General features: G+C 38.5%; 1 protein-coding gene across 1 annotated transcript in view; it reads right to left on the minus strand.

Moving 5' to 3' along the window:
- Window positions 1-221: 221 nt before the first annotated feature.
- The window catches only part of SLC12A4 (solute carrier family 12 member 4), a 33,049-nt gene continuing 16,584 nt past the window's right edge, over window positions 222-16,686 (minus strand). Inside the window, exons 9-23 of the mRNA XM_026856959.1 lie at window positions 15,882-16,046; window positions 15,701-15,799; window positions 13,560-13,617; window positions 12,372-12,530; window positions 11,788-11,886; window positions 11,313-11,432; window positions 10,452-10,556; window positions 9,286-9,454; window positions 7,986-8,181; window positions 7,141-7,310; window positions 6,832-6,963; window positions 6,622-6,729; window positions 5,328-5,512; window positions 2,531-2,664; window positions 222-1,393 (exon numbers count right to left, since the gene is read on the minus strand). Coding sequence (XP_026712760.1) covers window positions 1,302-1,393; window positions 2,531-2,664; window positions 5,328-5,512; window positions 6,622-6,729; window positions 6,832-6,963; window positions 7,141-7,310; window positions 7,986-8,181; window positions 9,286-9,454; window positions 10,452-10,556; window positions 11,313-11,432; window positions 11,788-11,886; window positions 12,372-12,530; window positions 13,560-13,617; window positions 15,701-15,799; window positions 15,882-16,046 — 1,991 coding nt within the window. The 3' untranslated portion in view covers window positions 222-1,301. The remainder of the gene's footprint in view (window positions 1,394-2,530; window positions 2,665-5,327; window positions 5,513-6,621; window positions 6,730-6,831; window positions 6,964-7,140; window positions 7,311-7,985; window positions 8,182-9,285; window positions 9,455-10,451; window positions 10,557-11,312; window positions 11,433-11,787; window positions 11,887-12,371; window positions 12,531-13,559; window positions 13,618-15,700; window positions 15,800-15,881; window positions 16,047-16,686) is intronic.

The raw sequence follows: 16,686 nt of genomic DNA on the forward strand, positions 1-16,686 counted from the left end.
CTCACTTCCGCACGCCACCAGGCTGCTTCAAAGACTCAGCTGGCACCTCTCCCATGCAGCACTTGCACCAGCACCAACACATCCCCACCACCTTCCCCTCACGCCTGCTCCTCACATGGTGGTTCCACTGGTGCTGGTGAGCTGAAGTCAGATCACAGCAGCGGTGCACAGGGAAGGACAGAGAGGGTCTTCCTAGGGAATTCACCATGGCACACAGAACATAGTTTCAAAGTGTATGCAACATTTTATTGAAAAAATACGAATGTTCTGTACATAAAGTACAACTTAATGGGCTTGATAAAATCTCCAGAGACTTATTGGTTAATATAGGTCTTCTTGTCTTCTTTTTCCTCTAAGGGCATAAAGCATACAATGAAGCAGCAGGTCCCCTGTACTTGCGCAAGTGCAATCCCATCGCTGTGCGTGCAGCGTAGCACCTGGCTCTACACACGGGACTCCAACATGCTCAATGTACTTTGATGGATGGTCTGCAAGAAATTTAAAGCATGGAAAAACTGCACAGGACTGGTCCTTCAATGCACTGATGAGTCAAAATTTATTGTGAGATCTTTGTTACCCTAAACAGTCTGCATCAGCGTATCCAATATTTCTGACAAATAAATACAAAAATAAATAGGGATCTGGCCTCACAGAACCTCCAGTCTCAGAAGCAACACAATTTGTAGCAAGCTACATACATAATTTCAACTATATCAACATAATTTATTTAAATCTCTATCAATAAATGTATTAAAAGTATAAATTCTTATCCAATACTGAGAGTTTAGTTCTGGAAATAAACCCAGAAAAACAAAGCTTTTTTCAGTCCTCTCTTACAATTTAGTGTGCTCTTAGAAAATGCTTTATAGCTGAACTTCAGCAGAAACTAGCTGCTATATAATGTAATTCTATCCCCCAAACCTAATATAAAAAGCTTTTAAAATCTTTTTACAGTAACTGGCTTTCATGTCCTAACTTTACATACAGTTACTAAAAATACTGCACAACGCAGTGCTGACTAAAAATAGGTTTAGTGTTAAAACTACATGCACAAATGCTGAAGTACCAAAGCAGAAACTGAATAATGTGGCAACTTCACAATTAACTTATGTTGCTAATTGGAGGGTGTAACAATACTGCAAATCTCAAAAGATATGTATGTTGCAAATGGAAAGACAACGAATAGGACTGGATGAGGAGAAAGTTAGGCAAAACACCTTTTTTTCTTCTCCATTTAAAACTGGAATGTCCGTTATCGCCAAGAAGGTAAATGTAGACCAGCATTAGAAGCTTGTACTAAATCAGGAGTAAATTGTGATGACTTCTCGGCCGCCTCCTCTAACAAGCAATACTCTCTCCAGACCCTCAGTCAGGACTTCAAGAAACTCCATGTCTGTTTCAGTAAAGTCAAGGACAAAAGAAATAACAAAACCAAAACACACAGTGATTAGCCCTGTATTGGGTTTCTGTAGCAAGGTTTTGGCAGCAGGGAGGCTGCAGGGGCATCCTCTCTGAGATAAGACCAGGGGCTGCCCCCATGTCAGACAGGGCCAGTGTCAGCCAGCTCCAAAATGAACCCGCCACTGCCCAAAGCTCAGCACATCAATGATGCTGGTGGCACCAGGCTACACAGTCACACTCCCTCCCAGCTGCTCTTCATGAATATTGACTGTTTTTCAGCCACTGTGGCTCAGCCTCTCCAGGGAAGGGTGGAGAAGTAAGCATCCTCACCCATAACCTCAAGTTTAAAGTCTCTCCTGAGCTGTCACAGCTGTGGTTGAAATACCCTTATGCCAAAAGGAATGTTTTTATCCTTCCTTTGGCCAGCACATTGTTATGAAACAGCTATTACTACTACTACTACTAGATAGATCTAGGAAAAAATAATCATTTGGTCTGCGATTTGTTACTTGTCATTTTTTTTCGGAGACTAGAGAAAGTCTTGCTAATTTAATGATACAAACCAAGGCTGAAGAGCAGCCATGGACAAAGAACTGCTGTATCAACAGGCTCACCAGATCACAACCCTCAGCTCTGGCCTTGCTTAGGGGCATGGTGCAAATATCCCTTTAAGTGCCTAAACACTGTAGGTTTGAACTTGAATCTTAGCAGAGCACTGCACTTGGAGCCAAGCTCCCAGACTCTGAGGTGTGAGCTATGCCCAAGCTACACCCTCTCCTTCAGGACTCGAGTTCAATCATTGCTCTGCCAGAGTGCTGTCTGCTGTCAATGCCTTCTTAAACATCTGCTACATCCACTATTGAGAATTAAATTAATTAAATTTGAGAAATAAATCAAGTAGGAATTTAGACAAGACTGAATTCAAACCTACACGGATTCCAAATCAACCAGTGGCAACTTTTACTTTAACAATTACTATATAACAGCCACAACATTACTACATAACAGTACCCTCCACTCAGTGAACACTTTGTCACATATTACAGCTTCACAGTATTTGTAACAAAATGAATTCAAGAGCGCAGATTAAAGATCTTCTATGTAGACCAGGCCTTTCCTGAAAGGATACAGTTTTCATCACCATCTGTATTCTTTGGAGGACCAGGCATATTGAGGAGAACAAGTCTGGCATCATGGGATCTATTTACAATCACTTCATTTAGCTTCACTGCTGTGTGCATTCTTCGGACATTGGACTGGTTCCTGTGGAAGAAGCACATTCAGACTTACTGTTAGAAACATGCCTCTGAAAGCTCAATTATTAGAAAGGCTCTTAAAAGCACACCTTGTATCTCCTAAATACCCTGTGAAATGTCAACTCAACATACAGTAATTTTTTTCAAACTTAATGATGAAGATACAAAAGAGGTTTCACAGAGTTCTTCACATACAGCTAAATCCATTGGTTTTAAGATCCCTGGAGTCACGTCTCCAGTTTATGAAGTTATATTGGTCTTCAAGTAGCATATTTTTATAAAGATGATTTAGTCTTGCAGAAGAAGTTAAAACACATTTGCACAAGGGCACATGTTTTTTGACTGTGGACACTTGTGACCACAGAGCCTTCTCTTCAGACAGCAGTCTCCAGACCCCCTCCCTCCCAAAGCAGCCCAGACCATGCCCCTCTGGACTCAGTACCAGGAAACTCTCTCTGAGACCTGGTGGAACCAAGTAGGAGACTGGCACCACTGTGCTCAGCCCACACTTCCCATGAGTGCACTTGTCTTTTGGTGTTGAACAGCAGTTGACATCTCCAGAGAAAGCCTGGTTTGCTACAGATCCATAGGCTAGAAGGCAGCCTCCAAATGGCTGAATGTATGCCTGCTCATGGGGTTTTTCTGGCTGATAGTAAGGATTTTAACATTTCCTTCAGTTGGGCACTAATCAACCTCTTTGCCTGGCTATTTACAAGTAACATTTATGACCCAAGTATCTTTAAAATCTCAATCATGCTTTCAAACTTGAGTAGCCACTTGGTTAAAAAGTTATGGGAGAGAAGGGAATACATGCAGCATGATCTCTAAGCCTCTGCTCCTTAAGAATACAGGCTGAGAGGTAACAGGATTAATTATTAAGACTATATTATCACAAAATAACACCAATTCATGCAGGAACAGAACTGGAAAGTATCCTTTGGGAATTTTGAGCCAGGGAAATGTTTCCTTCCTACAGGAGGAAATCAACCATTATTTTGGTAATGGAAAAGGAAAAAGCATACAGAAATAGACTTATCAAAGGGAGAAGATATTTTCAACTTTGAGGATTTTCTACTTTTTTTCTTCATTTTAATATATTAAAAACAAGTATTAGTAGAAATGTATCAAATATGAATCTATAGTGTTGTTAATTCAGCTTTCCATGTTATGAATGAAAGTCTTTAGTAACCTTGCTGCTCTTGCAAATATTTAGGTTTACAAAGAAATATATAGATTAAGATAGTATAATATACATTATTCTTACTATTACATCTTCTAACAGCACAATCTACCCACTGTGAGTCACCTCTCTGTTATTTCATGTTCTTAATTTAGAGCAAGGACATCCTCTGTCTTCACCATGTCAGCTTCAGAAAGCCAGGGACAACAGAGAGGCCAGATTATATTTACAGGAAGTAAGGAAGAAGCCAGCACCAGAAACAATATAGTGTTATTAATGACATACAGTTTTGGAAAAGAAATTGAAAACTAAAGGTTTGGTATTCTCTAGAGTGACATTTAAAATCGGCATCTTCCCAGTGATTTGAAGGTGTAGGCTGTAAGAAAGGGTTTGTTTGGTGCCCGGAAACTGCCAGAAATGACATCAGAGCAGTGTTGTGGAACAAGAGCTTGTCTAAATGAGTAATGTTTCCTACTTCATGTGCATTACTCTGCTTAAGAAAATAGGTTCAGACCTGTAATTGTTTTCTATTCTGACTTAATTCTTGTCAGGACAACTCTTGTAGTTTGTTATGTGCTGTTTATAATGATACTTAGCTTACGTGGCTAATCCTGCTCCTTTTAAAAACATTGCTAAGACTGCTCAACTCTAACTCCTTCCATAATTAGATGTAGTTTTCCTGCTTTTAGATGAGAAAATTGGGTCTTCCCTCTCAACCATCTTAATGTACTTCTAAGTTAAATAACAAACTTACAAGTTTTCCCACTCTCTGAAAGCATGGAAGAGGAAAAAGTACAGGTAGTTAACACCAAATTCAGCAGAATTTCTACAGTATGATTCAGCCTAAAAACAGATTTGAATTCTCAAGTGATTTATTAGGAAGAAAAATCCGGAACTTTGCCAAGTATGCAAAACTGACTGAGTGAACTCTTTGTGTAAGATGTATTACACCAAAGAGGTCACAGGAGATTCACACATTTTTATACAAAGCCAAAAGAGAGCTTTACTTCTAGCCTTTTCAAGGGATACACACATGTAATACTAAGGCTGTTGTTACATGTCAGTGCTCCTTCAACAAGTCTGTCAGAGGGATTTATCACACGCATATTCTATTCACAAGTCATTCATCACCATCTCCACAGTTTCTTCCTTGCTGTGTTAAACATCTGCACTACACGTTAGATAGTGAAATTATCAGTCTGGTTTTCAATTGCGTGTTTTGTTCAGGTATTTGGGAGACAGAGGGAAAGTTAAAATAGGATTTGACAGCTCCAGTTTAGAATCTGACTGTATCAAGTAAACTACTGAGGGATGTGTGCCACATTTAACTGGTTAGAGACTTCTCAGGAGGCTAACTGCTGTCTTTCAGTAGTCAGGTCTCAACGTTTATTGTGCAAGTCTAAACCAAGGATTAGGAGACAAAAGATAATAAAAGCACAGCACATATAGAGTTTCAGGAGGTGAGAGCTGTTGATTTAGACAAGACTCACGGCTTAATGCTGATGAGATCTCTAAAGCTTCCCACAGCACTGCCTCGGTTCCGCTTCTCAGCGTCGCATTTCTCTTTTGTCCAGGTCATCTGGATGTTCTCAGGAACTGGGTCCCCCTCATCTTCTTCATCTGAGTAGAGGCTCTCCAGACGTGCTATTGAATGTCTGTCCTTTACCAGCTGAGCCTAGAGGGCACATGAATGAAAGGTGAACTCACAGACTCTATTTTACATTCTCAGGTTCTGTTTAAGCAGTGAAGGACCTTTTGTTTCATTGTATCCTTTATCTTGTATAGCCAACCTAGCCTTTAGGACAGCTCTGATAGCACACATCTACCCTAGTCAATAGTATTACATACCAAACAGTTTTCATAAAATCAGAGAATGGGTTGGGTTGGAAGGAACCTCAAAAATCATCCAGTCCCAACCCCCCTGCCACAGGCAGGGACACCTTCCACCAGCCCAGGTTGCCCAAAGCCCCGTCCAACCTGGCCTTGAACCCTGCCAGGGAGGGGGCAGCCACAGCTGCTCTGGGAAACCTCTGCCAGTGTCTCACCACCCTCACAGGAAAGAATTTGTTCCGCACATCTAATCTAAATCTATCCTCTTGCAGTTTAAAGTCGTTATCCCTTGTGCCATCACTACATGACATTATAAAAAGTCCCTCTCCAGCTTGAAAGCCTCGGTTTTGATGGGTTTAAGCCATGCAGGATTTGGCCTAACAGAGGCCTGGATCTATACAAGAAAAAAAGACAGTCTAGGCCCACAACATGACATGGTCTGAAACAATGGACAAGGCTGACTCAAAATTGACAACAAAAAAAGTTGGACAAACACATGCAGAAAAATTACGTCATCTGCACCTTGCATAGCTACATATCTTAACAGTCTAAACTGGAATTAAATCTACAGTAGGAAAACAGGATATACTATAAAATGAAACAAACCCCAGACAATCCACATAAAGCAAAACCAAGGTCAAGAATGGGTTGAGACTTATATCCTTAAGTCATCGAGTATCACTTACATCACCAAGAGGAACACAGAAATAATTTCTACAGCATACATACCACCATTGTTTTTCCACAAAATAATTAATTCCTAGCATGATTTTGCAAGCAGTCAGGCTATTTGATGACTACATGCAATTTTGGGAAACAAAAAAGCTACACTATTTCCTTACATCTTTAGAACACAGGAGTTAAATTTAAGCAGCAGCTATATAACACACTACCAGGAAGGTACTTTGTGTCATCCATCTCAGCAAACACAATAATCAACCACAAATTACATACCTCCCTTTCCCTCTCTGTTTTTGTCAGTCTCATTTGCCTCAGCATCTGAGATCTCTGCTCCATCATAAGAGTTCTCTCGTAAGTATATGCTGAGATATCACTATTGTGCTGCAGAAATAAGAAAAAAAAAAAATATTGTGCTTGTAACCAAGTCATAACTATATACCACTATTTACATCATAAAGTGAGAAACGGGCTCAAATCCCTTACCATTTCTACCACTTCCACCTCTGCCTCTATTCGGAGTTGATAGAGGAAAGTAGCTAAGTCCTTCTTCATCTGGATGCTGTTATCATCCATCTGAGCTACAGTAAAAATTCTCATTTTGCATTTTCTCCAAACCTGGTGAGGGAACATAAACTCGGTATTTGAACCAACAATATACTGCTCTACAAGAGAGAAACTCAACAATATATCCACTCTCATTTATCAATTCACGCTCTGCTACCAGATATTGTTCCTTTAAGCTAATGCACACAGAAGAGAGGGGTGACAAACATTCTTTGGCTAGCTCCTTACTTTGTGCTGTTTGAGAAGAAAAGGAAGCAACATCAACATGCCTCCATCATGCACAATCCACCACACATCAATGTTGCCTTCATTGTAACGCTCATGGTTGCTGGGGTAGAAAGACACATTTTTGGGAACCAGCAGAGCCAGATGGGCTGCAGTTGTGCAGCGAACAGTACCTGCCAAAAAGGAAAAGAAACTTCCAATTCTGAAAGAGTGATGTACGGTTTAACAAAACTAAAAGTCACTCACTGAGCAAATGTCAGCAAACCATAAAAGTCATCACTTACATTAAAAAAAGCATATAGCAAGGCTTGTATAGACAGGTCAGACCACATAACAAAGGTAGGATAAAGCAGACTTACAGGAACACAAGCCTGAAATCATGTTTGAAATAAAAGCAGGAATCTTCAAAGCTAAGTATGAGGATAAAGCATTAGCTCTGCTCTAATTTGACTATAGGGGAAGGACAGGGATATAGGCAAGGAGAGTGTTAGCGAAGAGAGATGAATAGGCCAGGACCTCTGAAAGACAGATATTATCTAGGAAACAAATTATAGTTTACCATAAAAACAGTATCTCTTAAGTCTGTAATTTTTTTAACACTCATCAGAAAGATTAATTTTAGCTGCTAGATTAATATTTGAAAATCTTTCGTAAGTCTTTTACCTACAAGTAATATTTCAAACATAGAGCAGTTTTGCGAGAAATTATCTACTTCACAATCAATACAAAACAGACTAAAAATCAAAACCAATTTCACAAGGATTCTGCTGAAATCCCCTGTGTTTACCATGTGTGTAATAAACATCTCTGTTCACAATGTCTGATCACACAGACCCTTTAAAGCTCACCTATAAAGGTCTTCCATGACCTTGGATCTTCACTCTGTCTCCAGCCATACGGCCATCCCAAAACCACAGTATTATGTTTCATGCCACCCAGTCCACAGGACTGGATCAAGTGGGCAATTCCTTCTCGAACCTTATTGGCTACAACTACTTGACAAAATCCTTTCACCTTCTCAATGTCCATCATATTCTTAATAGTCTGCAAGACAGAGAAGGAAAAATCTCACAACCAAAGGGATCTTTAAATATTTCTCTATCATGTGATTACAGCGTGAACTCCTGACTCACATGTCCACAGGTAGAACACATTTCAAGGCAAAGTTCTGCTTATCCACTTTCCTTAGCAGAACAGAAAATACGCACTAACTGTGAATACTACTTGTTTAAAACACACGTAGTTCCCTTCCAGACATCATGATTTCTATCAGATCAAGATAAGGGTTTTTTGGTTTGTGCGATAATCTCTTATTCATAGTAGTAGTTAGTGATATCTGTGTTACTATCTCACTTTGTTTTCTCGAATTCTAAAACACTCACCTTTTAAAGTGAGGTTAACTAACTTCATTTGGATTTCCAGTTTCATATTTCTATGTAACATGCTGTGTTATTATGTTCAATTTACAAATATGAGCTCCAAACCCATCACACCTATCAAGAACACCATACCCTTAATTTGTTAAAAACTAAACAAACTTGGTCAACACACAGGCCTATGAATCAGTTTTCCCTTTATAACTGTTTTCCTTGTATAAAAAGCCTCTAAGGAAGAAAACAGTGATGTGCTGGCTGATACTATACAGATGTAAACAGAGCTATGATGTCATGGTTACAGAGTAAAGATGATGAAATTATTTATTAAGAAATTTTCAAGACCATCCTTTAATGCTTTTTAATGCTTTTTGTAATGAATTTCTCACCACGCTTGAAGAGACAGCACATTTGCTAAGTTTTGAAAGCTGAGTTACTGAAATGTTTCTTGGTATGTTCAGAAAACTAAATAGTCCTCTTCTCTCCATTAGTCAGTATACATAAACTTCCACAGTAATTATTTCTTATAAATTAAGACAGTTTTATGCAGTAAGGCTGTTTATACAAGTTGCAACATTGATCTTGTATTTCCAAAGCCACAACTGGCAACTGAAACATGTTTGCAAGCCCTTTATTGAACAGCTGTAGTAGTACTACTCAAATATACTCTATGGAAGCTTTATTGATATGCTTCTTCCCATGTATTATTATGAAAGTTTTAAATTATCTGCCCACTCACCCCTTTTTACTCTAGCAATTTGTTTCAAACACTGACCTGTTCAGCAGCCTGGGCTTCTCCATAAGTTTCCAAGAAATTTCCTTGGATCACCGATCCTATGATAGTCAAACCTTTGCCAGCTTTCAGCTGGGATGCAAATGTTAACAATCTAGGGTATTTTACATGCAAATCTTCATCAAGTTTCAGAAGCACCAGCAACTGAGGCCTGGAGAAAATAAAAAAGGGAATGTATTTTTTACTAATGCTTTAACAAAAACATTTTTAAAAACTGCCTCTCTCCTTACTTTAATTGTGCTTGAATATTAACTCTGAAGGAGTACATTCTTTCTGTGTCCCACACATTAGAGGGCTTTTAATTAATATTTTATTTCTCTTGATTCAAAGCAGATTTGAGGCATTAAGGGAATTCTACCGCTGCATTGTTTTGACAGTCATAAAACCTGTTCACGTATTTAGGTTAAGAGGTTTGCATTAGTATTGTATTTACGTGGTTGATTCTCAAGGCACTTTTAAGTATTATCAGAGCAGACATTGTGCTCATACTGCAAGGCTGTCCTCCCAGATCTATCTGTATACTTGTGCCAAACAGTTGAGAAATATGAATATTTTCACCTAAACACAGATCTCACCTGCTCTCTGTCCCTTAAGGTATTGCTATACATCAATTAAGTTATTTTTGCTCTTAAGCTATGGTTAAGCAAATATAAAAAGATTTGTAACTCTTCTTTGGTAGATTCCTGCTCCTATTGTTCAGAGCCTGAGTTGTGCGATGCATAGCTGAGAAAAGGGTTCTTGCCCACTTCATCTGTCTTCAACACACAAAGCCGGAGGGAGAAATGTTCCGGTTTTTAATCCCAGAATGATAGCAGTGACTTCTTTGTGCCCCACTGCAAATTACCATGGGCCTCTGGACCTCTGTACTCAGCAACCTCCACAGTTTCCCCAAGTTCCACTTCTGAATTCACCAATTCAGAATCTAATTAAAGATTCAAAGGACAAGAGAAGTTCTGCCCATACAGGGCCCACACAGTATGGCTTGGGCAGTAACAGGACAGCTTACTGCGGACTCAATACCATATTTTTTTTTTTCCCTTAATATTCTGGGCATTTAAATTAATTCACACAAACCAAAAGCATCGTGTTAAGATTCCAGTTTACATAGATAATCATGACAGTGCATTTTATTAGTCTAAAAGGAGTACCTCCAGTTCTTTGTGTGTGGAGGGCCCTCCTCCAGCCTGAGCAAGGCGTATCTTGCTGCGCTGAGTGAAAGACCTCGGATACCATCACCCCATTCCTTCTCCGCACTGTGAAGAACACACAATTTAGCCAACATATGGTTTCATGAGCACTTAATTGCACACTTACAGTCATGCTGTAATTGCACACTTACAGTCATGCTGTAGATAAATCATTACCTTATAATGAGTTTAATATGATAAACATACATGTGATGCATGCTGTGTATCATTTGTACATGTATGTATGTGATACCACACATCACATGAAAGAACTACAGATGTTTCAGTCAAATGTATACCACAACACCACCATTCCTCGTTTAATTTATCAGCACTCCCAAGTATAAACCTACAGCAAATAATTCAATACCTGACTTGTTAAAATTAAGTTATACAGCCATACTACAGCCTGACTCCATCAGATATTAACCATCTCAGGCAATCTAACATGCAGATTCAGTTTTTCAAGGACTATTCTAGACAGACCTTTGCACCAGATAAACTGGAATAAGATGGCTGCCTTCACCTGTTCTGGGCCCAAAGTAATTGCGTGTGAGAGCAGAGGGGTAGATCCCAAGCAGGATTCTGCTTCCTGTGACTCTCGAGTTTTACCAAACACCTTTAGAGGCTTAACAACAATGCACTCAGCAGCTTTTTTTTTAGTACTGACACAGCAAAACAATGAAACAAAATTAACCAGTAAGGGAAGCCCTCTAAGTCGTATCTCTGGACAGTTCATTTTCCAAATGTGAAGGCCAGAGATAATTCACAAAAAAAAGACCCAATCTCCTTCCTACCCTTTTCTACCCAGTTATTACTTACCCTTGGTATTCAATGTACTTGTAAATCATGCCTGCAATAAGCATAGCTACCAAAGCATAATACCAAGATGAAATGAACATCAGTGCCAGGCAAATACTCATGCCTAAAAACGAGAGGGCCCTAAAACAAAAAGCAGAGATATTAGTGAGTAGTGGGGTAGAAAAGCTTAAGAAACATCTCAATTATATGTTGCTGTTTTCAATTTAAATTGCCTATTCTGAACTGGTAGTGAAAGTAAAGCTTCCAATGAATCTCTCCAGTCCCCAACCGTTTTAGTATCCTGCTGCTGAAATGAAACTCTCAAGCCATTAAATATCTGTGCCTGGCCCACTATGAATATTACATCAGTGCGCTCTTGTCTAGAACTGATATCCAGAAAAATAAAACATGGCCACAACCCTCACGCAGAGGGCTCTTCCAAAACCCACACTACAGATTACAGACCAGGTGTTGAGCCTGCTGGCGTTCTGCTTACCAGTGATAGTATTTAAATCGGGGCCGCCAGTTTGGAGTTCTAAGAAGTGTTTGTACTGCACAGGCTAGATTAACAAAGAGGTAACACATCAAGAAAAACCTGCAGAAGTAAAAAAAGCACAAAACTTCTTAGCACACACACCTATAGATTGTGGCATATATTATAATAATGTGAATGATTTACAGTCAAAATACAGCTGCCCTGTCACATGTGACTATCCCTCTGGTTTTTATTAGCCTGAATTATCAGTATAAATGAGAACAGTTTTTTTTAATCAGATCAAGTTAGATCTATCCCCAACATCAACACTTTGTTCTGTGATAAAAATATCTTCCCAAAGAAAGTAACAATCCAGCAATACTAAAAACATATTTATTCAGAGAATACTCCAGAGCAGAAACAGATTTATGTGCAGAGCCTGAAGTCAGAGAATTCATACAAACAATAAAAGTGGAACTGAAGCTCCAGTAATTTGCTTTACTGGTTTAAGATAGGGTTCTGGAAGACAATCATATTAGCAAAACTCAAGAGAGCATTGCTCCTTCTCTCCTCCTCCCTTAAATAGCAACCACCCTGTTTCTTACATTGAAAGAATTGGAGCCACCATGTCAAGTGAAGCAATAAGGATTCCCAGCTCAGCAATTAATGCTGTTAAAAGAAGAGCCCATGTCGGTTCACCATTTGCTTTTCCATGACCAAAAACCTGAAGAAAGAGAAACATTAAGCATATCTTCCAAGTATTTCATAAGATTATAATGAGGGGAAAAAAACCCAAACCAAACCGAAATGAAAACATTTTAAAAAACAACAGTAATTTTCCTACATACTATTTTCTCTAGAGCAAGGAGTCAAATTAGTCTCATGGCATTCTGTGCTTCACTTATGATGTTAGACTTGCTCATAAAATGACCATATATGTCTATTCAAACTCCTTTAAAAATATTCCTAGTTTTTAACAAAAGAAAATGCATTAAAATAAAAGATATTGACCTTCACTTCAACACTGGGCAAACTAGGGAAAGTAGATCTGGTTTCCAAGAGCATAACGTCAAATAGCTGCTTAGTTACTACATACAGAATGCCTTTTTTTGGGGGGTGTTTTTTGGGGTTTGGGGGGGGTCAGGGAACATACATTATACTGGTCATTGACTTAGGGGACCATGGTCAGCTAGCGTAAGAAAGATTAATTGCTAACATAATGTCGACTAAAATAATTCCAGCTATTTGGCATAGAGTGTTGATGTCACCAGTACTTCTACAAAAAAAAAAAAGTAGTACCTCAGATGGCAATGAAGGTAGAAAGCAATTTGCAAAGAGTAATTTTGCCAAACTCAGTAATGAACAAAGAGGAGAACAAATGAGGGGGGGGAAAAAAAAGGTTCATCTGAAAAAAAAAAAAAGGAATTATTTTTTATTGTTTTCTATCTTGCTTCTCTAGGGAAAAGAAAGAAAAGTAATAAATCTATAGTTTATTATAGTTTACTGTTAGGGATTTGCTCTTTGAACAAGTACCCCTGGAAACTGACAAAGGTGCATCAACACAAGACAAAATAGGTTGGGGGGGAGGAATTAAGACATGGGATAAAAAAATCTGAGGGAGCCATGCCAGAAAATATCAAATCAAATACAAGAAGATTCCCAAAATAGTGTTTACAATTTACATACAAATATGTTGGGTTTTTTTTTTTTTAAAAAAGGGGGGGGGGGCGCACCAGGGGTGGTGAGACACACATTCCCTGCAAAAAAGAGAGCAATAAAGCTGTAAAACTTACTTATCTCTCAGGACCACACCTTCTATGCAGGCTCCAAATAATAATACACAACTGAAGTCTTGAGTACAGAGTGTGCTAAGGAAATAGGATTTATTTAGATGTGGCAGACAAAAACAAGCATAGAAAGTATTGTGGGAAGTCCAATACTTTCAAAGTGCCTCTGTCCTATGGCACTGACAGTGCAGGATCTCCATAAGTAAAGCTGGTGAGTAAATTAATGTCTCACTACTCATATATACCTGATAATGTTAAAGCGATAAAGTTATTATTCTAAGTTTTTAACTTAGTTAAGTTTTAACTTTTTGAAAAAGATAGTTTAAAATGTTACAATAAAAGCGATAACTTCAAAGAAAATAATTTTATATGTAAACATCAATTTAATCTGCTGGTATATAGCGGAAACTGATACTAAAATACCTTTCTTTCCTCTCTCCTTTTCTTGTGTCTGAAGATATTTTGAAGATATAGCAAACCATTACCTTGCACTTTCTCATTTTGCAGTCTTTGACAGCATTCACATCACTAATAAGTCTTTGAATATTGGGTTTGTTATTAAACTGTATTATTTATGCATCGGGGAGTACAAAATATTTCAGGTTTTTTTGATCTGACACTCTAATAGAGTCTTTTTGTCTTGTAATTTAAGTTTACATGACTGGCTAAATCCTAAACTCTACCCTCTACCCCTGAAATGCAATTGTAAAATACAAAGACTAATAAAAGGGGAAAGATTGATCACTTCTAAAAATTATGCTGTAAGCCTTCCACTGGGTGGCGTATCAATATCTACATATAAAGCTACCCACCACAAAGTAAGTTTCAAGCTGCAAATTTTTTAACACTAGAGCTGGGGGTTACATCTGTGACCTGTTTCAATATTTATTACGTTCATAGGAAATGCAGACTTCTTGATACAGGGTCACGTCCAAGAGTAACATCTGGAAAAGGCTGTGCTCCTAAGAACCTGCGACGTGAGCTGGGATCCTGATCTACAGCTTGGCAAGTTTTGGGAAAAACAGGTTCAAAACAGCAGAATTTCCAGAAGAGTCACCATCTCAGCCAGCTGCCCTCTGGGTGGGATTTATTCAGAAAGCTCTTACAGAGAAGTTTTGAAGTCCTTGCTCATTAAAAAAAAAAAGAAAATGCAAAAGGCAATTAATCTCCTATGTTGCTAAACTGTAGTTTTGGACACCAACAGTTAGATGATGCTGGAAGACCTTGGCTTCATCTCTTCTCTAGCAGGAGAGAAGAAATTAAGACAGTCTTTCCTAAGCAAAGCTCCTGTGGTGCTAAGCCCTGAAGAGTTTAAGCACATACAAAACCCAGCAACTTTGACTGGGACAAAGGCTGTTCCTCTGAACACTCACTCAGCATCTATGAATCTGGTATGAGGAACATCTTCATATTCTGCAAATGAAGTGCTCCAGGCTCAGTGGAAACAGGCAGGAAACAGCGAGTCACAGCTACGTGGAGCTTGTTACTGAGCATGGTGTTTGTAACACTTCCACACATGCCAGCTGGGGATGTGTCAGAAGAATCATGGAATAGCATTATATGATGGATTTGTTAGAAATCAAGGGGAAAAAAAAATATATATAGTCCTGATGCAAGATGATTGTGTTTCACTGACTTCAGAATAAATACACAAATTCATTGGTACCAGTGAGCAGCTGACTCTACACATAAAACCTTAATTCCAGTTTATCTTGCCCTAAAATGTTCAAAAAGGCCTATACTCCTTAGTGTCACTCAAAATAAAAGGCTTTTTTTTTTTTTTTTTAGGAACTGAAATTTATGATCTCACCCATTTAAAGCCTTCCCTCATCTTAATGGTCCACTGCATCCTAAAAAAAGATATACCTGTAGTCCACCAGCCTGAAAAGCTATAGACCACTGTGTAACAAAGAAAAGGAATGGAAATGCAACACAACAAAACAAAACACACTACAAAAGGCGATGGAAAACAACAGGATAATACCTCTAATGCCTTCAACTCAAGGGCTGTTTGTTGGGGTTTTTTTCACTGAACAATCATACTCACACTGATAATTTAGTCACCTGAAAGCAGTTCCACAAATCAGACACACAGACATTGAACTGAGTCACAACAAGACAGGACTCTACTAATTTTAAAAGGATACAGACTAGTGATGTCGTGACAATCGCAAGAATTGTTCCAACAGGAATGGATTTCTGTGCATCTTTGAGGTCACCTGATCTGTTTGAACCAGCCATGATACCTGAAAATAGATTTTGGGCATAAGATCATGAGAGAGAAGAAGATTCAGAGATCCAAGATGCGCTCTCATTCAGTATTCTCACCGGTCACTGAAGGGAAGAAGATGCCAACCAGCACCATGAATGAAGTGGCTATATCTGAAAGCACGTATAGATGGAGGTTGTTCTTTAGGCCTGCTACATCAACAGATGGGTGATGTGCTTTCTCCAGTATCTCTCCTTTCTCCATATAATTGCTCCACAAGTTGTCTTCAGTGTTATCATCACACCACAGAAAAGAAAAGTATGTTTCAGGTCAAACGCGTTCTCATTATAATGGGTCTACAACTGAAGATTACAAATGCAGTTCATGCAATTCAGCAATCAACACAAATTAGGACATATACTAGTTACACGAAAAGATTTATAATGCATGCTTTCAAGAGAATCTAACAAAAACAATAAATATGTATGAATAGCCTACAGAAGTCTAAGCAGTTTTTATCCTTTAATATTACTAAACATAACATTCTTTTAATTTCATACCTATTTTAACCCCAAGAAATACAGTGAATATTTTTAATGAACCATACCCATACATAGTAGCTCAGAGAACCCAAAGCAGCAATATTGACCAGCTTTCTAGATATAAATGGATTTATTGTTTAGACAGTGGAAGAATTACAGAATTATAAGGTTGGCAGTTGAAATTTCACTAATAAATCCATTTTAGAAACTAGACTACTGGTTTCCATGAAAACAAGAACCTTAGGCACTCAGCACCTGCACAAAGCAGCTGTTCTCTGGAGTTAATTTCAATAATTAACACTTTCCAACGATATTATATTCAGGAGCAGACAAAGGAGTAGGTACACCATTTTTATACAAGTACTCTTATCTTTCAGGGTGT

Source organism: Athene cunicularia (assembly GCF_003259725.1).
Source record: "Athene cunicularia isolate RWA chromosome 11 unlocalized genomic scaffold, athCun1 chr11_part1, whole genome shotgun sequence".
Taxonomy (NCBI): domain Eukaryota; kingdom Metazoa; phylum Chordata; class Aves; order Strigiformes; family Strigidae; genus Athene; species Athene cunicularia.